General features: G+C 37.8%; 2 protein-coding genes across 2 annotated transcripts; one reads left to right on the forward strand and one right to left on the reverse strand.

Moving 5' to 3' along the window:
• Positions 1-4954: 4954 nt before the first annotated feature.
• On the forward strand, positions 4955-6907 carry LOC105213192 (uncharacterized). The gene has a single exon (XM_011185843.2). It carries the CDS (start codon positions 4955-4957, stop codon positions 6821-6823), a length of 1869 nt encoding a protein of 622 aa, XP_011184145.2. The 3' UTR covers positions 6824-6907.
• A 4043-nt stretch (positions 6908-10950) lies between these two features.
• Positions 10951-12684, reverse strand: LOC105213191 (uncharacterized). The gene is made up of 2 exons (XM_011185842.2): positions 11676-12684; positions 10951-11615 (listed from the first exon to the last, which is right to left on the reverse strand). The coding sequence occupies exons 1-2, from the start codon at positions 12682-12684 to the stop codon at positions 10951-10953; spliced, it is 1674 nt and encodes a 557-aa protein (XP_011184144.1).
• Positions 12685-24372: the final 11688 nt, after the last annotated feature.

Genomic DNA, 24372 nt, shown 5'->3' on the forward strand with positions numbered 1-24372 from the left:
AGAACGCCCGTCAACAAACACAAGGAAGGTTCGACGTCGAAAAGCTGCAATCACAACCGACAGTCGAACGATTTTTTACTCGACTTGCACTCTTGCTCTCTGAGAGCACTCATTAGCATCTCGGTATAAGGGAACTGTGGAACGGCATTTCAAACTCACTGCGTACCGCTGCAGCCGAAACAATTGGTTATCGGCAACGACAAAAAAACAAGCTGGTACGATGAGGAGTGCCGTCTCGCAGCGGAGAAAAAAAAAAGACTGCCTACCTCGCAACGTTGCAAACGACCACAACACGTGCGGGATGGTATAGATACCGAGAGCTGAAGAGGGAAGCGAGACGCATCTGCAGACAAAAAAAGAAAGGGGCCGAAATGCGTGAGTACGAAGAGCTTGAGAAGCTGGCAGACAGAGAGAATGTTCGAACATTTTATGAAAAGATGAAGCGACTTAACGAAGGTTTCAAGACCGGAGCATCCTCATGTAGAGACCAAGGTTGTAATCTGGTAACCGATGTCTAGGGCATACTGGGATTATGGTGGGAACACTTCTCCGACCTGCTGAATGGCAGTGAGAGTACGATGAATGGCAGTGAGATGACGATGGAACAGATGTTCCATTACCCGACCATGAAGAAATTCGAATAGCAATTACCCGCTTGAGGAACAACAAAGCAGCGGGGGCCGATAGATTACCGGCAGAACTATTCAAATACGGCGGCGAAGAACTGATAAGGTGCATGCATCAGCTTCTTTGTAGAATATGGTCGGAAGAAAGCATGCCCTACGTTTGGAATCTCAGTGTACTCTGCCCAATCCATAAAAAATCCGTAAGTCTCCACAATATCGCATATAAGGTTTTGTCGAGCGTATTGTGTAAAAGACTAAAGCCTACCGTCAACGAACTGATTGGATCTTATCAGTGTGGCTTTAGACCTGGAAAATCGACAATGGACCAGATATTCACCATGCGCCAAATCTTGGAAAAGAAGAATCGATACTCACCATCTTTTCATCGATTTTAGAGCTGCCTTCGATAGCACGAAAAGGAGGTGCCTTTATGCCGCCATATCTGAATTTGGTATCCCTGCAAACCTAATACGGCTATGTAAACTGACGTTGAGCAACACCAAAAGCTCCGTCAGGATCGGGAAGGACCTCTCCGAGCCGTTGGATACCAACGAGGCTTCAGACAGGGTGACTCACTATCGTGCGACTTCTTCAATCTATTGCTGGAAAAAATAATACGAGCGGCAGAGCTAAATAGAGAAGGTACAATCTTATACAAGAGTGTACAGCTGCTGGTGATATTGATATCATCGGAAGCAACAACTGTGCGGTTTGTTCTATTTTTTCCAGACTAGGTAAAGAAGCGAAGCGAATGGGTCTGGTGGTGAATGAGGACAAGACGAAATATCTCCTGTCATCAAACAAACAGTCAGCGCACTCGCGTCTTGGCTCCCTCGTCACTGTTGACAGTCATACCTTTGAAGTAGTAGATAGTTTCGTCTACTTGGGAACCAGCATTAACAACACCAACACTGTCACCCTCGAAATATATAGAAATATATAGCAATGATACCCCTTGTAATCTGCTAATTGAACTCTTGACCCATTTTAGAACTTCAAAAAAGGACACAAAGCAAGGATTTTATTCATTCGTCGCGTTCGTGTATATAAATCGAAAAAAATATAAGAGATCTCTGATATAATTTTGACGTCAAATGTTGTTATTGTTGTAACTCTTTTTTCATTATTGAACTTGCGCTTGACATTGCCACAAGATACTACCTTCGGTCGAAACTATGTCAATAGAGTATCAAAGATGATGGTAAACCGCAGCTATGCCAAAGAGTGGAGAGAAGGAACAGCAGCTGCAGGAGGGCGTCAACAGTAGCAGCAATAAGTGCGGTACTGACACAGTAGCTGCCTTCGTTAGCACCTCTGACCGCCTCCAACCGCAATTAAAAGAATCTTAACAAAATATTTACAGTGCGTTGTTGTTGTTGCCACACTTTTTATTACCGGGTTCAATTCCATTTGTTTGCTAAATTTTATTGACTAGCATACCCTGTAGGGAAATTAACACACATCGTACAACCGACTGGAGTCGGGATAACAGTACGTGTCTGCGTTCTTGCTTCATTCGTCGTTTTTCCTATCACTGTCTACATATTCGCTGATATCAAAAATATCAATTCAGTTACTTTGCGGTTGCATGCAACATGTTGCACACATACGAGTACAAACGATACGCTTAAAGCTTATATATAGATAATATGCCTTAAGGATTGAAATATTGCAGCTGTGCCAGTCATATTTTGCATGTTGACACTCATAAGTAAGCCGTAATGTAGTCGTATGTGGCATGCCACATGCGTACATTTTATGCGGTTGCAATCGAGTACAATACAATAGTAACACAGCAATGGCAACAACAACTAACCGGGTCGTTTACGATGTAAAAACGAGATAAATGCGAGTCACCGTCAATATAGTTTACTTTGTAATGGGGACAAATGTTGTTCGTATAAAAATGTAAATAGAGATTACAGTAAAAAAATCAAGGTTTGTTATTACTAGATATGACTAAATAATAACTTTGGTATACAGTTTCGATGGGCTAACAAAAGATAGCTTGATTTCCAACTATGAATGCATATTTTCAAATAGTAAATTTGTGTTCATATATACCAATGGATCAGCTGGTCTTTATTATCGGGAAATTCTTCCTTTCTTTTCTCAAAAAGAAAACCAGATAATAAAAAGTAAAAAATGGTAGAGCAACGATTCAACGCCAGAGTTTCGGTATCGAGCTCTTCACATTTTGAGGTGTGCGCAACTGCCTTGAGACTTATTACTGGGAGTTTAATACTTGGAAAGACCTGACCAGATAATCAAAGTTAAAGGGAGATTGAATATGTGGCTATATGAGAGACCACTTACTCCCGGGTCCAAAACATAACCTAGAATTACTAAAGGGTTGGATTTGGTTTAAGACCTCTGAAGATTGGAACCGTATAAGAAGCGGACCGAACCTACTAAGAAATAGTGGTAACTCAAAAGATCACAATGAATGCCTATATAAATCAATTCTTTAGGTGCTATACCAGTGTAACCCATGACAAATTAGGCAATTTTTGGTGATCCAATGTTTCGAAGTTTTTTGGAGATAATAAGATATATTTTCAGCTATATTTAAATTTTTTTTTTACAAAAATATTGAAAAATAACGTAGTTATGTGCTGTCTTCGGAGGGGCAAAAAAAGTTCCCCAACTGCTGACAATAGCTGAAACAAAAAAATCAAAAAGGTTAATAACGTTGAAGGTACATTCTATACAATGACCTATGATTTAAAAAAAAAATATCAAAAATTAAAAAAATGGCGTTGTTCTGAAAAAAGTTTTGTTTTTTTACGCCATATTGACAGTTTACAACCAATCAAAAAGAGCGTGGGTTTAAATTTGAAGTCGATCGGTCAATTTCTCGTTGAATTATGGTGGCAGCAATTTTGAAAAATGTTGTTTCGAGAAAACGCGTTTAAAGTTTCAACCATCGCGGGTTATACCTGCGCGCTTGCTATTTAGAACGCTGTCATTCAAAAACTATTCAAGATACGATCTTGCCGATTTCAGAGGATATTTTTGAAAGTATAAGTAGTACTATCGAAGAAGCAAAAAAAAATCGTTTTTTTTTAAAGTGTCACACTGGTATAGCTCTCTTAAGGACTAGTGGACTGAACAGATTATCTTTTATTATTCATATTTTTCTTTTTCGGACCCAATTTTGTTTAAGGAATAGTTTAATAAGTAATTCTTAAATTATAATAGTACTTTCGACCAACGAAAATTGTCGCCACTAATGGTAAATGCAACTCAAATTATTCTAAAAATGTATGCTTTCTTCCGATATTCAAGTATACTGAAATAACTGAGTCGTCAGACCATCGGCGCTTACAACTTCATTGTATTTTAGTAGGTGACATACGTAGACGTCTTTTTAAATCCTTTGTGAATAAAAGAAAATGTAAAATCATGCTAACCTTTGATTTTTAGAAGTATCGCAATCAAATGCTCAATGTCAGTAAATGGTTTCAATTATATATGTATGTATTTTAATAATGCTTTGTAAAACAAATGAAGCAGATATTACTACCTTAGACACTGTGAGTACCTCTCCTTCCAACAAAGAAACTTTACAACGGGTGGTCATTATAACAGCTACAGGAACTTATCATGAAATACGAACATTATAATCAAACATAACAGTCAACGCTCGAACTATCGAACAATAAGTTTAGGGAATTTAGAGAAACCCAGAATATTGAAGCTATTTGGAAATGGATTCGGGTTTCAAGTTCGTTCATCTGTTGAGATCGTTGGAAGTAGAAATGTATGAACAAGGTCACAAATGATCCGCTTGTAGTCACCAAATAGCCTCCTCTAGCATATACCAAATCTCATAATAACCGGGATTTAGCAGAGTTCGGCAATGCTTCTCGTTGCGTCTCTACCTCTTTGGAGGTAGTGTCAAACGTGCAAGTGCTTTCTTCCAATAAGTTTCTGAAAATTGAAAAGGGATATATGTAATATGAAGAAATAATATTATTAAAAATAAATAAAATGTGCAGCAACAATACCTTGGTAGGCTGTTTCATAAAACTCTTGATCCACCCTGGTATTCGAAGACGAAGTTAACCTTTTTAAAAGCCCTTTCTTGTGTTACTTACCGGGGTAAATGAATTCACAAATATCTACAAATAGTAAACACTGACCCAAGGGAAAAGTGTCAAATCACGCACACCATTTATTGAGTGCCACCACCAAACTGTACTTAACTGTATAAATAAACAATGTAAATAAGTTATTGAATGTATGTATGTATATTTTTTACTTTTAGCTAAAGTTTTCATAAAAGCGACAAGCGCTGGCATAATTTGCATCACAATCGCTTTAACATGTTGTTTCGGCTAGTACGAATAGTTTTCTTCATTAGCGCGTGCTGTCTGGGAGTGAACAACGCCAATTTGCAAAACGATTTCGAACACTTTTCGATATTCCACTCAAATAATGAGAACTTCACGCGTGGCATCAAGGAACTCATAGAGCGCATACAAACGGAGGATCGATTCGTTAGTTACTTTCTGCAAAGGAACCATGCTTCCGATTGCGTTGATGAAGATTTAGCGAAGAACTTCAAATTGCCCTTCATGCAGTTGAACGAGAGTAAGCGTGTGTATGTACGTGGCACTGGCAATAGCATCTTATTGGTCATATTATGTATTAGTCGACTCACCGATAAGGATTTCCTGCTGAAATTCGCTAAACAATTGCAACACATACGCTCCAGACGCATTCTGGTTATACATAATGACAAACTGGCCGCAAGTACTCGAACGGAAATCGAGACTTTCTTCCGTAACTGCATGCAAGTGAAATTTCTGCATGTTATACTCGTACATCGCGATTTCACTGAGACAAACGTCTTTCACTCGCTGAATCAATTTCCCGAATTTGAGTTAGAAACTCGTGATCTTCGTACCACAGCGTCAATCTATCCGAACCGCTTCGTCAATGCAAAGGAAAAGAAGTTATCTGTATTGGCTGATCAAATCGAGCCCATTACCATGTTGTACGAAAAGGGTGATACTCTCATCCTAGAAGGCTACATCGGCTACTTTATGAAAGCATTCGCCTTGAAGTATAACTTTCGTCTGTGGTTGCCTATCGTATACGAACCGTCTATTGTGCGTGTTATTTCTATGGAAGAGATACGGCAGGCAGCACGCAACGGTTCCATCGATGTGGGCGCAAGTTTATCCACACCGCAGAAGGAGGCGAACTTGCACGAGTACATCTATCCGATAGAGTTTTTCCAGTGGCTGACTATGCTGCCGGTGGAACCACCACTGGAAACATACTACTTTTTCATCTCCATCTTTAGTCCCACATCTTTAATTGGTATATTTTTGTTCTCTTATTGTGTGTGCGTTCTATATGGTTTACAGTTGAAATTGCGTCGTAAAACTCTATACTGGAATCGTGCATTATTGTTGCTACTTTTAATGCCATGGCATCTGGACTTACTTCGCGGTCTACTGAATCAATCAACCGCTATGCGTTTGAATTCCGTTACTCGACGTATTATTTTCATACTCGTTTTCGCGCTCGGCGGTACTTTGAATAATTTTTTCTCCACCAAAATGGTGAACTGGTTGACTGTGCCGCCCCATGAGCAGCCAATTGAGAAATTTAGGGAAGTTGCTGAGCATAATCTGCAGATACAAATCCCAGAACCCGATGTAGCCGAGATTAAATTCTATCGTGGTGAGAAGTTTTGGAAAAAATATAACCGCGTTTTCAATGTGGTGAAATCGGTTGATGAATTTCAGGAGAATATACGCAAGATGGACACACGTTACGGTTATTTGATGAACACTTTGGTTTGGCCGATAGTTGAACAACGACAAAGATATTTCAAAAATCCTTTATTTCGTTTATCGCAAAATCTTTATTACACCAAGGGCTCACTGCTCAGTCTGCCAATAAGCGAGAATTCCATATACAAAGATCTTTTGAGTAATTTCAGCTTGCGTTCACGCGAATCGGGTCTGTTAGATTATTGGTATAGCAGAACATTCTATACGATGGTCTCCATTGGGCGTTTCAATCTGACAGACCTAAGTAAGAAATATACGCATGAAGTGTTGACCTTGAAGGAGTTCGAATGGGTTTGGATCACCTATGGTGTTGGCATAGGATTGAGCGTTTTGGTTTTTATATTCGAATGGATTTGCTATAAATTTACAAATGCACATATAATTTAGAGCACTACTTCTATTAATTAATGAAATGTGAAATAATACACGTATTATTATGTGATTGTAAAATAAAGAAATATAAATATTTTACATTTTTGTGTCTAACTTCATTTTGTTTTAAAGGATTATCCATTTCGAGATTCCCTACTTTTGAAAGGAAAAACACAGAAAATTCAAATTTGATGGGGAATGTTTATTATCATTCGAAAGAACATTCTTTGCCATTTATTTTTTAATTTCGACGGTTCGATTTACGGCTGCAATATTTTCTTCATTGAACAGAGACCGAACCTAACGGCCCTCTCTTACAATATATTTAATAGTATTTAATATGCTGAAAGTTTATAAAACAGGGACCTTCCTCTTTCTTAGGAAATAAACATTGTAGATTTTACTTTATCAATACTTACTTCATCTACGAAACAAAGAATTGTGGTGTTGCGGCTACGCCGAAATTGTTTAAATACTTAGGAAGTCAGTGAGTCATGTGGAAAAGTAAGAAGAACAGGTTGTTAAGGGTTTGTGCAAATTCTCCAAAGTGGGGTATTTGGTCCTTGTCACATATTTTTCACCTTTGATACATGTAGTATTTCAATCTCTTATAGTAGTTTAGTCTCGAAATCAAATCTTTCATTTAAAATATTTATCTTGATACACAAGCCTTCTATAATTGTACACTCTTACTTCGATTTTCCGGTTACCCAATAAGTTCCCACACCGTTTTACCATACTTGAATTTATTACAACAAAAAATTAAGAAACAACACATCTTATATGAACTACCTACTCCTACAACAGGCTTCTGTCGACTCTTCGCACAAAATGTCAATATGAATTTGTAATGGCTCAACTGGCTCCTTTGTTCCAAACATCTTCGATTTTGACTATGTGTTGAACAAACAAATTTGCAACCTTGCGGTTTTTAACAAGAACATCTTGGTACTACAATTCTTCAGAGAGCATGACTGGCTACTATACATATATATGAGAATAAGTGCAACAAAAAGAATGCATCTTGTTAGGCACATATAACCATATATGTACATATATATACTTGTAAATATGTAATGAATTGACAATTTGTTGAATGCTTGTGACAATGTTGCAAAAACACACCGTCAAATCTGATGCTGCGCCGAACTGCATGTTGTACCATTGCAGCAAATGTTTTCAATGTCCGCATTGAGACCTTTCAGTGGCTTCCAGTAGCCGCGCCAATGTGAATGCGAATGTGTACGTGGCAAACGGCGATCGGCAGTCGGCAGTTGATAACCCGCGCGGTGGTATTCCGTGCGCAGAACGTGCAACAACAGGTTACCTACCAATTGACCGTGGTGGTAGTGGTGGCGGTGCCAGTGATTTATGACACTTGTCCGAATTGGCATTGCCAATGTTGTTGCCATTGTTGTATGCCCCTACTGCTTTCTTTCGACCATTCTGTCGATCTGTTGTACCGTTCGTCGTTGGATATATTTGCAAATTAACAATTCTATTGTATGTGCAGCAAAAACAACAAATAGCACGAAGTGGAACGGTATGTACGTGTGTAGTAGCTGCTACCGTCGACTTACGGCTGCCGCAAACGGAACGCAATTCAAATGTTCCCAAAGAACCGCATCGGACACCCGCAGCGCGAGAAGTGTCGCATTAGTGAGGGCGGCTGATCTCACTTTGATGTCAATATCAAAATTTGCAACAACAAAAAAATAAGATTTGCGAGATTACACCAAATCTACATAAATACATATAGACGTATTTGTGTGGTAGGCAGCCTCGTTACGCTTATCGGCCCAACAATTTCCAGAAGAACAAATGTATGTCACACTGTACAAATATTGGAGGAAATTTATTACTTTCCTAGATAGTTGTTGTCAGTAAAATCTCTTGTGTTGCATATGTTCCAGCTAATCTTATGGAATGTAAAAAATCGTCTGTTCCCACGAAACGGTCACAAACTTATAACTGCAATCTCATGATCACATTCTAAAGCTAAGCGAAACACAAAGAGATGATGACCCGATTCCCCTATCGACGACAATGGAACCGATGTTCCTAACGGGGGCCGATGGATTGCCGGCCGAACTATTCAAATAAGGCGACAAAGAACTGATAAGGAATTCTTTGTAGAATATGGTCGGAAGAAAGCATGCCTCACGATTGGAATCTCAGTGTACTCTGCCCAATCCACAAAAAGGGAGACCCCACAATTTGCGCCAATTACCGTGGTATAAACCTCCTAAATATCGCTTATAAGGTTCTATCGAGCGTACTGTATGAAAGACTAAAGCCCACCGTTAAGCTCCGAGAAAAAGATTTTGTAGACGATTTATGATCCTTTGAACATTGGCAATGGCGAATACCGCAGACGATGGAACGAGGAGCTATAAGAGTTATCCGACGACATTGGCATAGTGTAAGCTGACGTTGAGCAACACCAAAAGCTCCATCAGGATCGGGAAGGACTTCTCCGAGCCGTTCGATACCAAACGAGGTTTCAGACAAGGTGACTCTTCAATATATTGCTGCAAAAAATAATACGAGCTGCAGAGCTAAATAGAGAAGGTACAATCTTCTATAAGAGTGTACAGCTACTGGCGTACGCCAATGACATCGATATCATTGGAAACAACACCCGCGCTGTTAGTTCTGCTTTTTCCCGCCTGGATAAGGAAGCAAAGCGAATAGGTCTGGTGGTGAACGAGGACAAGACGAAATATCTTCTGTCATCAAACAAACAGTCAGCGCATTCGCGTCTTGGCTCCCACGTCACTGTTGACAGTCATAACTTTGAAGTTGTAGATAATTTCGTATACCTAGGAACCAGCATCAACACCGAAAATAATGTCAGCCTTGAAATCCAAGAATCACAAAATCAACATCCGATGAGTCGGCACTAGGAGTTTTCGAGAGAAAGGTTTTGCGGAAGACTTATGGTCCCTTAAACATTGGCAACGGCGAATACCGCAGAATATGGAATGATGAGCTGTATGTGTTGTTCGACGACATAGACATAGTCCAGCGAATATAAAGACAGCGGCTACGCTGGACGAAAGTGCCCCAGCTCTGAAAGTTTTCGATGCAGTACCCGCTGGTGGAAGCCGAGGAAGAGGGAGACCTCCGCTCCGATAGAAGGACCAGGTGGAGAAGGACCTGTCTTCACTTGGTATTACCAATTGGCGCCAAACTGCCAAAAGGAGAGATGCGTGGCGCGCTGTTGTGGACTCGGCTATAACCGCGTAAGCGGTGTCTACGCCTGTCAAGAAGTAGAAAGAGAGTACACACCGAGTATTCATTGTAGTAGTAGTAGTAGTGACAACTTGTCTCAAACTAATTTTATTTAAAAGTAGCATTGAAGAATAGTTATTTAAAAGATTACGAAGTCCCAGTAGAACTGTTTTTATACACATCTCGACACGTCACATTGTTTACAGGGTTAATTTGAATGTGCAGATGTGTAGGTGCAAGGTATGAGTACTCCATGTACTCTAAATCTTGCGCCACGTTTATTGCATAAATAAACTTGATTACGGAATCAGCACAATTGCCGCCACCCACTCGACAGCGTTCAACAAAGTTCAAGCAGCTGGGTGTGGATGGCATGCCACAAATTGCCAGTATCTGGTAACATTCAACTGATAGTAGCAGATTTCACGACTTTCCTGTGTACGAGTTAATATATCAGTACAGTTAGAAGGGTTAGGTAGATAGGCACGAAATGAAGTCAGCGCAGCTGCTAATATAGTTCAAAAGGTGGGCGTTGCACTGCATGAGCACCGAAGTGTTGTTGTTGTTTTATTTGACTTAAGGTTTTTACAGATATTCCTATATGATATGTTGTTTCAACTTTAATTCCTTTGAACTTCAAATCTCTCTGGTACAATTCACAAAAATATATATGCGAGGTTAAAATGGCATGGTATGAGCATGTGCGACACTTTATATCAACCTAACGTAGAGTAGTAGTAGTTTTTTATCTATTAAAGTTTTATTTTAATTCCATTAGTATTATTGCTACTTTATTACAATTAAATGTTGAAGCATGAAGTTTATATAATTTTTATTAAAAATCATGTTCCAACAGATACTTACCAAAAACATACGGAAACATACAAATCAACAACTAACGCATGCATTTAAAAAGTATAAGGTACAACTGGTGGCTGAACCCTACCACAAAAGTGATACCAATACAACTCAACCAAAAACGTCAATAAACTGAAACCCATGCCGACACCAAAGGCCAGCCAAACCCATTCGAACTCCTTCAAAGTAAGCACCTCATGCTTATGCTCTACGCTGAGATCCTTCAAAGAGAAGCGTTCGAATCTGACCATCAGATAAAAGGTGATATCATACCAGTGACGCAGTAAGCCAGATTCGCGTGACCGCAAGTAAAAATCACTCAAAAGATCCTTGTAGATGGAATTCTCACCTATGGGCAGGCTGAGTAGTGAGCCCCTTGAGAAATAAAGACTTTTCGACAAGCGAAATAAGGGATGTGTAAAATACCGTTGGCGATGCTCAACTATCGGCCAAGCTATGGTATCCATCACATAACCGTAACGTGCATCCATTTTACGTATATTCGCCTGATATTCATCGAGTGTACTTACGATGTGAAAAGCATCGCGATTTTGTTGCCAAAATTCATTGCCACGATAAAATTTAACATCAGCTATAGCGGGTTCGGCAAGTTGTATTTTCACATTACGTTCGGCAGCTTCACGAAAAGTTTCAATCGGTTCTTCGTGTGGTGGTACCGTTAACCATTTAATCAGATTTGTCGAGAAGAAATTACCTATAATTCCACCGAGGAGAAAAATCAGTATAAATATTATGCGTCGGCTTATACATTTACCGCGTATAGCGGTAGATTGACAGAGCAGACCACGCAACAAATCCAATTCCCAGGGAATTATAAGCATTAGTAGTAAAGTACGATTCCAATGTATGCCCCTGCGTGCAAACTCCACCTGTATGGCACCAACAAAGCTCAGCAACCAAATGACGAAGAAAAGTCCCAGTAAAACAGCGGGTCGGAAGAACCTTATAAAGAACTGATACGTTTCTAATGGTGGCTCTACGGGCAGCATGGTAAACCATTGAAAGAATTCAACTGGATAAATATAACCATGAAGATTCATTTCCTTTTGTGGTGTCAATAAACTTGCGCCTACATCAATTGAACCGTTACGCGCCGCTTGCCGTATCTCTTCAGTGTAAACAACATGTTCGGTTGTAGAATTATAGTTATCGGGTAACCATAACTGGAAATTATATCTTTCGGCAAATTCAGCTATAAAGTGGCCAATATAACCGGCGATATAGAGTGTACCACGCTTACTGACGTAAAACATTGTATTCGGCTCGACTTGATCCACCAAAATGTTCAACTTCGTATCAGCAACATCGGCCAACCGATTCGGGTAGATGCAGGTGCTGTTGCGCATATCATGTGTTTCCAGCGCGAATTCGGGAAACTGATTGTACGAATGATATATATGTGTATGCGAAAAGTCCCGATGTACGAGTATTATATTAATAAGTTTTACTTGCTGGCAGTGTTGGAAAAATGTTTCGATTTCCGATAAAGCGTCAGTAGAGAAATTCCTATTGTATATAGCCAAGATGTTTCTTAAGCGCATATGATGCAAACTTTGAGCGAATTTCAACAAGTGATCCTTATCGCTGAGATGTTTCACACAAATTATCGGCAATATCATGCTATTACCAGTGCTCCGTACATACACTGGGTGACTTTCGTTCCATTGTAGGAAAGGCAGCGCAAAATTTGACGGTAATTCTGGATCAACACAATCCATTGGATGATTTCGAAATAGGAAATAACCGTAGAACCGTGTCTCCATTTGTAGTCTTTGTGTAAACTCGCTGAATCCCTGTATGAAATCGGCTGAATTCGACAGCGTCGCTTGAAATTTATCAAAATTAATCTGTATATTAGCCGCGCACACACCGAAACTCCAAGCGCACACTACACAATTGAAAAGCTGACACCACATAGCTCCAGAAATACTCGAATAACACATTAGTACATTGCGCTAATGCTTTTATATTCCGAATCTGCTTTTCATTATTTACTATGTGCATATTCAATATTGACTTTGGCACTTCACCACCTTTGTCATGACATGATGATTTGTCTTTTTCATATGTACAAGCACTAAGGAGACATCTGTGTTTACATCAGAAGCCTCGATATTCGTCCACTTACGCAGTCATAGAATGAAAGCGAAAAAGGAAAAGCTAACTTCAAACAAATTTGTGCTTTGTGTTGGTACCAAGCTTAAACTAAGGCGTCATTTATAGTATAGCAATTGTAATCGTAAATAATGCTCCGAAATACCCCCTAATTTTTAACATTGTTGATTCTATTAAGATTCGGTCTCTCCAGTCACCTAATGTGGAAATTGTGATGAAGAACCATATTAGAAATGTGTATTGCTAGATCTCCGAAGGTATTTATATAGTTTAACGTATTGACTTCAGAAATTGAGAGAATATATTTTATGGTCAATTCTAAATGCTAATGGTGGAAGAGACTAGACTGCATACAAAGTCATTATATTGAAGGGTATGATTTCCATAATTATTAACGTGACAAAAATAGGAATGACTAAGAGCTCTAACTACAATAGCGTTGAATTAAGGGGACCCAGAACACCCCCCCTCCCCTATTCCCGATTTCATATTTTGACGATTTTCAATGGGCTGGTACATGAACTTAAATTATTTTTAGGGTTGTAACTTTGATGGAAGAAAACACTCCAGCTCTGAAAGTATTCGATGCAGTACCCGCTGGAGGAAGCCGCGGAAGAGGACGACCTCCACTCCGGTGGAAAGACCAAGTGCAAAGTGACCTGGCTTCACTTGGTATTTCCAGTTGGCGCCAAAAAGCAAAAAGGAGGAATGAGTGGCGCGCTCTGGTGGATTCGGCTATAATCGCTTAAAGCGGTTCCATATATATATATATATATATATATATAACTTTGCATACATTTATTTGAAGCCTTAAAAAAGAAAAAAAAAAATATTTTTTGTGATCAAACAAAAACCCTTCTATTCGGCGGCGCATGTGATTCCCAGCCACAAATCAATTTGAAAATTAAAGAAGATCTCCAGCGATTTGATTTATCCTAGTTCATAACATAGCTATATATGTATAGAATAACGTATTAAAATTTGGAACCGATTGGATTAATAGGTTTTGAGCAACATCATGCGCCAGTCGTAAAATGTTTCGAGAAAAACGCGTTTAAAGTTTTGAGAAGCAAATTCTTGGGTATAAAACCTACCTACGTTTAATCTTCAATCTGCTATATCTTCAAGTTTTTGAAATTTTCACTTGAAATTTTAAAGGAACATTCATGAATAGTTATAGGTTCGAATTAAATAAAAACAAGTAAGGAAAGGCTAAGTTCGGGTGCAACCGAACATTTTATACTCTCGCAATTTATTGAAGAAATTTTATTATATTCGGCATTAAGTTTAATAGAATAACGAAATACGTTACAGATAGTATATGAGGGCTGAGGGAATTCCTGAACCGATTTCATTCATTTTCACCAGCAAGGTACACTATATCCAAAACTATACACTCACTTAATTTTGTTAAGATATCTCACATATTAACCAATACATATATGCGGAATAAAGCCCACCGTATTTTTGAAAAACCTATAATTAGATATATGGGAGCTAGGGGAAGTTATTACTCGATTTTAATAATTTTTGGAAAAGAGACACACTATTAGAAGAAAACACTTTCCTCTGAATTACATTAAATTGTCTCTCTCAGACCATATTTTCGGTAAAAATTTTCCCTTAGGCGCTGAGTTCAACATATTCGATATCTGGGGCCTTGAAAAGTTATAGTTCGTTTTCGACAATTTTTTCACAAGTGAAGCCAGAGATGATATGCACTATGTATATATTATAAAGTGAAGAAATCAGATGGATTTCAAAATTGAGTTATAAGAAAAGTAGTCGTGGTTGTGAACCGATTTCGCCCATTTTTTATCCGTGTTATCAGGGTGTCAAGAAAATATTATATACCGAATTTCATTGAAATCTGTCGAGTAGTTCCTGAGATATGGTTTTTGACCCATAAGTAGGCGATGCCACGCCAATTTTTTATTTTGTAAAAAATCTGAGTGCAGCTTCCTTCTGCTATTACATATTTTTGAGAAAATTAGTGTTACTGACGTTTTTCGTTAGTGAGTTAACCCACTTTAAGTAGTTTTCAACCTAACCTATGTATGAGAGTTGGGCGTGGTTATTATCCGATTTCAACTATTTTCATGGTGTGTGGTGGAGTACGTTAGAGAACCGACTGCAGAAAGTTTGGTTTATATAGCTTTATTGGTTTGCGAGTTATAAACAAATAACCGATTTGGGGGCGAGGACCCGCCCATTGCCCCAAAGAAGTTACATCCAAATATGGTTCTTCCTAGTGTGATCCTTTGTTCCAAATTTTATTTTTATAACTTTATTTATGGCTTAGTTATGACATTTTATGTGTTTTTGGTTTTCGCCATTTTGTGGGCGTGGCAATGGTCCGATTTCGCCCATCTTTGAACTTAACCTTCTTATGGTGCCAAGGAACACGTGTTCCAAGTTTCATTAAGATATCTAAATTTTTACTCAAGTTACAGCTTGCACGGACGGACAGACATCCGGATTTGAACTTTACTCGTCACCCTGATCACTTTGGTATATATAACCTTATATCTAACTCGTTTAGTTTTAGGACTTACAAACAACCGTTATGTGGACAAAACTATAATACTCTCTTTAGCAACTTTTGTTGCGAGAGTATAAAAATTTTGGAAACCGAGAATAAAATAAAATTAAACAAATATTGTTTAACTTATTAGCAATAACAAGTATTGACTTTAGCACTTTGTCGTCAAGACTCAACGATGATACGCCCGTTTTTGAGTATTAACTGCCTTATATGTTTACCTACAGTAAAAAAGCTTTCAGAAAAATGGTGCTGGGAAGCCGGAAAATAAGGAATCTGCAAAGTTTGATATAAATCTGAAGATAAATATGGTAATCCGGTAGAAATCACATACGATATTTATTTGGTAGCTCTTAGTGTCAGTCGGTTGATGACTGAGATTCGTAAAGCCGTCTGTAAAACGCCATATTTTTATTTAGAACTGTCTGATTGTGAGACACGCCAGCAGACCGGGGATACCTTTCAATGATTACTGCAGAAGCTGCCAGTATGTAGAAGAAGAAACTATAACACACCTTCTATGCGGATGTAAGGCCCTGTGTAGAAAAATAATCGCGACTGTTGAACGCGGTTTCCTCGATGATGTGGGCGAAGTTGCATCTAACAAATTATGTGAATTATTTCACTTTATAAAGACCACAGGATGGTTCAAAGAGAGCTTAATAGTGTGAGGGGCTCCCGGTCCCGGTGGTGTCACAATGGGCCTCCCAAAGGCCTAGGTGCGTGGGTTGACCACTTAACCTAATATAAGCTATTTAGAACCATCGAGAAAGGAAATTATCATTTGGATTAAGCACTGAGCAGATCAGTGGTAAAAGCAATGCATCAGTTTCTAGTAATGCATACTCAAGTGAAACAATGAAAAGGAAAACAACTGACACTTACATTTTCAAAATCCGAAAGCATGCCAAAACGATTAGAGCCTCAAACAACTAGAACTTGAAACAGATTTCATTTAAATTTTCGGTGAATCTCCATAATCACCCAAGTGACTTCAGCACCATATGCTTACCGAAGCAACTGCTGGCAAGACCTCGTTCCGACTTTTGGTATTTTCTTACGCCACAGCGTACCCTATAATTGTCTATCTCTTGATTATGTCGGCCTACATCTAAATCCTCATCAAGTGCGCCATTCACTACTCTCTGCCCACCAGTCAGCGTTCGTACGTACATATGTATGTAAACAGTTGCTTGTGGTGGTTATGAACCGAAACGGGCCCGTCACTGTCACCAAGTGCAATTCTTCAACTCGTCTGCCAGCACAAAACACTACTCGTAACACAGCCGGAGATGCCGAGCATGCCGGGCATTGTTGTAATTTTTGCAGCAGCTCTTTTTTGCGTTTCAAAAAGCAATCTCAGTTAGTTTGGCTTGCCTGTAACTGGGTCAGCGGTCGTAATTGGAGCTTTGCTGATAATCACAGTGAGCAACCGGCAGCGACCGCTTGACGGCTAATGAAGATTCTTATTCTGCTGCTGTTGTACCTATGTATGTACAAATCTTTGTATGAACTATATGAACACTATATGTTTGCTCTGTCTGATCCGGCTGGCGCACCAAAATTACTCACCGTTTACCACCTATGTATGTACTTCAACTAAGCATATTTTGGATCTTTAATTGTTTTTGCTTTCTTTCTTAATTATCTTCTTTGATCTCTGTGTAACCGACTCCTATTATTCGTCGCTTTTGACTACTTAAAGTAATTATACTTACTCACATTATCATTAGTTGCAAAAAATTAGCTTTTAAATTATTCGTGGAAATTGCTTGTTGGTTCTTTTGTTGTTTTGTTTTCTTTTTCTGTTATTTTCATTTTTTTCCCCGACACATTTTCCATTTTGTTTCTATGATATAAGGTTTTTGTTCTTATTTGTGTGTCATTAATTTTGCTTTCTTTTCAGTAAACTCATGGAAACTGTGAACTATTGGTGCGACAGATCCGGTTAATAGTTGTATTCTTAATATTACCTGCTATTTGTTTTTAGTGCGATTTTTGCGTAAGTAAGCCAATATAGTTAGATAATTTCAAAAGTGACCCCTTATCGACCTACATGTTTTGTCGTATTCATCAATTTCTTCCCAACTTAGTGTCTTCTCTCTTCATCTTATGTTGTGTTTACATAGAAACCATCAGGAGCTAAACACTCTGTTTATTCGATTGTTATCTGAGAAGCGTTGCTACTAAGATTCTGTCGAACAAATCTGCAAATCGATCGTAGATTATTTCTCTCACACTTACTAGGTTCCAAAAGTGAACCTGACATCCAGCACACTACACTATATCTTTTTCTGGAAGACTTTCGTTCGCATACTGCTTAAAACAAGTAAGGAAGGGCTAAGTTCGGGTGTAATCGAACATTTTATACTCTCGCAAGTTATTTATTTAATATTATTAAAATATCACGCAATTCTATATAAGTCGAATTCGGAAATAGATAGATAGAAATCGGCATAGAGTCCCCTTGAATATAGAGGATCACCACATATATATTTTATGTGGCCTGGGGTAATTCCTAGCCACGCATATTTGAATTTTTTTATACAAATTTGAGTGCAACCCTTCCATACCATCTTTACATTAAAATTTTGAGTGTCTAGTGCTTTTCCTTACTGAACTAAATAATTTTCAGTAGTTTCTACATAACCTTTGTATGGAAGGCAGGCGTGTTTCATCCATTTGTAGTCTGTATAAGGAAAAGGCTAAAGGAAACGACTGTGGAGAGTTTGTTTCATATAGCTGCAATAGTTTACGAAATATGTACAAAAAACTTTGTGCCCCTATGCCCCTTCCTTGAGCGATCCTTTGTACCAAATTTTACTTGTATAACTTTATTTATGGCTTAGTTATGTCACTTTATATGTTCTCGGTTTTTGCCATTTTGTGAGTGTGACAGTGGTCCGAATTCGCACATCTCAACATGTTGCGAGAGTATAATAATATAACATGTAATAATTAATTTAAAAATAAAAGTTATTACTTTTCTATGTGATCTTAATAGTTGCACGAATTGCTGTGTTTAAACTACCGTGCCCATACATTAGATCCGGCTAACAATTGTACATGTGGACACATATTTTTCTTGCAGCGTTTCAGGTACATGCCACAGATGTGATACCCGCAAAATCCTGCTGTCTAACTACCGTATTTTATCGCAAAAATTTCAAGGCGATGGTCAACAGATTGGTGGCCGCAATAAATGAGCGAATATCGAGCTGGTCACAATTCAAATGTTTAGCTAATTGTTGTTTTTGGTATTTGTATCTTTACAGACAAAAACAAGTGGCGCTGCAATGCGTACAACTTCGTGGAGTTTCTTCTACATATACTCGTATACTCATGTCATCGCATATCCCACAAAATCTGTAAGACTGCGTTGACACAGCAGGAGGTGGTACGGACCAGTAAGTTCATATGTATGCCAACAAGGGGCATATGTGGAGGGAACTGGTTAGTGGCTTACCTAGTTTAGTTTAGTTTTGCTTTTCGACATATGTACGTAAGTACATAAATGTAGTTGTGCTTGTAACTGTGTATGTGGCAAAAACTATGGCACGCAACTCATTCGACAACAAAATAATGACAGACAACAATTGTCGAAGTGCTTAATTACAATTTGACAAGACACTTTGCGTACGTCTCTTATTACTCTTTCGCTTTTCTTCGTTTTTTTTTGTTATTATTTCGTGGCACTGCCCTTATACAATTCAAATTGTTTTATTGTTGTGCTTTACCCTGTTATTAGTGTACTTTTTATGGTTTTATTCGTTATTGTATATATAATCAACATATATTGTTGTTGTTTACTTTTATTTTTAATTATTCTTTCCATTTTGTCAAAGTAATAATATTTTCTGCTAACCAGAATTTTGTGATCTAGAAAATTTTAATGAGTTTGACTTTTTTGTTGGACCTTAGTTAATCTAAAAATATGAAAAATATGTTGAAGATACAAGAAATTGTATTTGTATGCTTGGTAAGAAGTGGTTTTGCTTTTGTTCCTATATCAGATATGGAAAATAGTGAAAGACCTCTAAGCATGGAACGAGGTCAGTTCGATGACTGTTAACTTATTTTTATACTCTCGCAACAAAAGTTGCTAAAGAGTGTTGCTAAGAGTTTTGTTCACATAACGGTTGTTTGTAACACCCAAAACTGAACGAGTAAGATATAGGGTTATATATACCAAAGTGATCAGGGTGAAGACTGGAGTTCAAATCCGAATGTCTGTCTGTCCGTCCGTCCGTCCGTCCGTCCGTCTGTGCAAGCTGTAACTTGACTAAAAATTAAGATATCTTGATGAAACTTGGCACACTTATTTCTTGGCACCATAGGAAGGTTGCTTTTTAAAATGAGCAAAATCGGACCACTGCACCGCCCACAAAATGGCGAAAACCGAAAACACATAAAGTGCCATAACTAAGCCATAAATAAAGCTATGGAAAAAATTTGGTATGAAGGATCGCACTATGAAGGGGCATATTTGGATGTAATTTTTTTGGGGAAGTGGCAGTGGCCCCGCCCCCAAATCGGTTTTTTGTATATATCTCGCAAACCAATAGAGCTATATAAACCAAACTTTTTGCAGTCGTTTTTTTTAGCCATTTCCTTATACAGTCCAAAAATGACAAAAATCGGATAATAACCACGCCCCCCCTCCCATACAAAGGTTAGGCTTAAAATTACTAAAAGTGGGTTAACTCACTAACCAAAAACGTCAGAAACACTAAATTTCACGTAAGAAATGGCAGATAGAAGCTGCACTCAGATTTTTTTTACAAAATGTAAAATGGGCGTGGCGTCGCCCACTCATGGGTCAAAAACCATATCTCAGGAAGTACTCGACCGATTTAAATGAAACTTGGTTCGTAATAGTTTCCTTACATCCCAGTGATATGCTGTGAAAATAGGCCAAATCGCTTCACAACCGCGCCTACTTCCTATATACCAGAAATTTGAAGACTATCTGAATCGTTTACTTTACAATATATAAAGTAAGCACTATTGAAGATATCGGTGCAGAGCTTTGCACAAATACTATGTTTATAGTGTGGCAGCCCCATTCTAAAAATATGTTCCTACACAATTTTTCTTTCACCGAGATCTGTTTCAGCTTTCAGAACAAAGTACTGTCGCGAAGTCTCAAGCTTTTGCAGTCTAAATTGTCTTGAGCCAAGAAACCAAAGCAGAATAATATTATACACACTCTGTCTTTCTTAGCCTTTGGAGATCTCACTCTAGATACCCATTCGTCACGTCAGTCGGTTCTTCATGACCTAAACGGGCATGCCGTAGACTGTAAACCGTTTTGGAAAGAATATCATTTTTACCATTTCACGTCTTTATCGGGGTTTGATAGTTTATTCAATATATCTTCTTTCCAACATTTTGATACAAAGCGCGTGCCTTTCATTATGGTACACATATTTTCTGCACATAACATTAAAAAAAATTTCACTTTTTTAATCACATATTATTAAATACGCTAATAGTTTTTGTAATTTGCTAATAAAATTTAATTAGGTCAATGCTCAGACATTTTTTAATCACTTTTTCGCGATTACTTTTATGAGGTTGATTGCCAATCAAACGTTCAATCAATCAGATAATCAATCAGTTATTATTTCTTTTTGCATTTTTATACAAATTTGTTTCTATTTTTATTCATATTTGTTCTACTTCTTCACATTCTGTTATTTCATTCTTTCTATTCAATCGTATGTGAGCGCATGGGTTGCTGTCTTGTCGAATCATGGCCATATATGCGATTTACTTACAAGATATAATGTGAAAGTAATTGTCTCATTGATCATTTGTCATTTTTCTGATGAGTCAATTGTTCGATTCTTTATATATTTTTCGCTGGATGCTTTTGTTTTGTGATTATGTATATGGACTTTGTATATAGTATGTATTTGTAAAAAAATCGCGTAATGGGGATATTTCATAAAAAATGTTCTAAAAAATATTATTTCTTAGGATTAATTGCGATTTAATGATTTGAAACAGTTAAATTCAATACCGGCGATAGTTCCTAATAGTTAGTAAGATCCTTCAGCTTAGCTTGGTTTGTTATACTCATACTATATGGTACTTACGTGCATAACATCTTCTCATAAAAGTAAAATACATTCAAACAATGCAGGAATCAAAGAAAGATCAAAATCTGACAAAAGGAGAGGAAATTTAAAATTTTCTAAAAGAGACCTGTTTAACGAATTAATTGTTTATTATCAGACAGATTAGATATTTGAAATTAGATTACGATCAATCCCTGACTCATCAAATTATTTTTGTGTGAAGTATATATATCAATAGAAGGCGGGAGAAAGAGAGCGTGAGAGCGGAACGGCGTCAGAGATCCACTGTTTTCTGTCGTAAGCTCTCATTAACTCCAGTTTTCGGCTGCCAGACCGTTGAATCGACAATATCGTTATCACTAGCTTTGAACTACTTTATTATCCGACTGGTGTGGGTACCCGATCGCCGCGGAATGGTTGGAAACTGTATAGTGGGTTAGCTTAGGGTACCCTAATAACATTCACGCCGGAGTGAAAACGTGTGGGTTGTCCGTGGCCCACTTGCGCTAGAGCGCTGGATACACTGACTTCGAGTGAGCTCGCCAAACGTTGGAGAACAACCAGCACCTGCGCAGTAGCGTTGTCTTTCTGGCCTTTTCTGGATCGAAAACGGTCCTTCCAGCTGCTATCGCTTAATAAGGTTCACCGTAATCATTGGTGTGCTTACTGGTCATTGCCCAATAGGCCCAGATCAAGTCAGACGCTAGTTGCCAAAGCTGTTTGGAGGAAGGCGAAGAGGAATCATCCGAGCACTTTCTCTTTCAATGTCCAGCATTCGCCAGGCTTAAGTTAAAGCACCTCAGTAGACATATCTTCGGCGAACCCAGTGAAGTCACTGGAATCGACATTAGCCGACTTAAGAACTTTTTTATAGAGTCCAAAGAAATTAGGTAGAACTTAGAATCAAGGCTAGCAGTGTGGAGAGTTTTCAAGTCACACAGAGTCGACAAATCACAGATTTTCATTTATCCTAATTGCAGGGACAAGGATTATAAGTAATTTATTTGAAAGAAACAACATAACGAACCAGCTAAAATTATTGAAGGGTTGCATGAGTCCATAAATTCAAGAGCAACTAACATTTCCATCAATGAAACTCACTTAAATGATACAATGAAAATTATAACACGAAATGAAACAGTATAAAGGGAATAAATGCTAAAATATGTCTGTAATTCTTTCAAAAATTAACGAAAACTGCTTGCGATTAATATTTGCATAACTCTTTTCAAACAATAAGGAATGTGAAGTTACACTCATTAAATGATGTGATTTCCGTTTCATAACAGAAATAATTATTTTCAAGGACCAAAATGCAACTGAAACAAAAGAAAGCGTGACTACGACTTGCATAGTAATTTTTGGCGTGCGTCATTGGGTTAAAACGATGCAATTGCATGAGCATTCAAGGACAAATGTCGAGCGCGGCACGTGTTAAAAAGTTACGACTACTGGAAAAGGTCAATTATAGAATGATATTGTAATATTTCCAAAAGGGTTAGGATTCAAGTATGATCATGAATTTACATATCTATATATGCATATTTGTATAATCTATTTTCCAATTCAAACATACATATGTATAAATAAATACAAATCAGTTTACAATGTGCGGGTGTTCACGCTTTGAACTCGCAGGTAGATTATATTATCTATACAAATATAAACAGAAGTCACATACTATGTGTATGGCTGCATGTTTGTGTGTTTGGTTTAATGTCGCTGGTAATGGGTGTAACATTTTCTTATTTGCATTTAACTTAGTGTCAATATTTGTATACTTGTGACCATCCCACAGAGCAAATACAATCGGCAGGTCAACAATTGGTAACATAGTGAGGAAAGCGGAAAGAAAGATAGGAAGGAAAGACACATGCGTTGCACGTAGAAAAGAAAACAGTATTGCCACCGCAAAAAAAGTTTTATAATTAGGAATTTGAAAATATGGCTTCATCAGTTTTAATTATTGTCTTATATACTTCTCTATACATATATATTAAAGGACAGAAATGGTTTATTCTTTATAGTTTTTAGTGATCGAGTTATTTAAAATGTTTCAAAGTTTGTTTCTATTTCCGCCTTGTAAAGTGATGTAATGGGTCTTAAATACTATAACAAATATTCATTAAAATATGCGCTTTGTACAGATTAGATATGTAGCACAAATTAACTTTTACTCCATCTTAGAACTAATTTTTTTTATAAAAGTATAATTTTTGATAACAGACTAATTTTTGAAACTAAGTCTAGATCTGGTATTTCGGCGGAACTGAAATATCCGCTACTTTGAGAGTTACACACTCAGAAAATTGTATTAATTATATAAGACTCCTATTTATCTGGGGAGAACGTTGAAAATATGCAATATGGAAGCGATCTTGAAAATTATCCGTTTTCCATACGGCTTTAACCGATCTCAGTTGGAATGACCTTTAGATCAAAACCTACACAGAAGAAAAGTAGTTGTTGATGTCATTATAATGGCAGAGGATATTCCGCGAATAATGACAAATGTTTTCTGGTCCTTTCCTGATAGGTAGACTCAACTATATGGAAATGAAAAATACTAAGCCTCTTACTTTACAGAATCTATTGGACTTTATGGACATTTTCGATCGAGAATGGCAATCCAAATTAGAAATTTGTATTTTGGTTGGGATCTATAAGTCGAGAAAAATGGACTTTCAAATCCCTTCTATTTGTGGGGCACA

The sequence above is a fragment of the Zeugodacus cucurbitae genome, chromosome 2, assembly GCF_028554725.1.
Source record: "Zeugodacus cucurbitae isolate PBARC_wt_2022May chromosome 2, idZeuCucr1.2, whole genome shotgun sequence".
Classification (NCBI taxonomy): Eukaryota; Metazoa; Arthropoda; class Insecta; order Diptera; family Tephritidae; genus Zeugodacus; species Zeugodacus cucurbitae.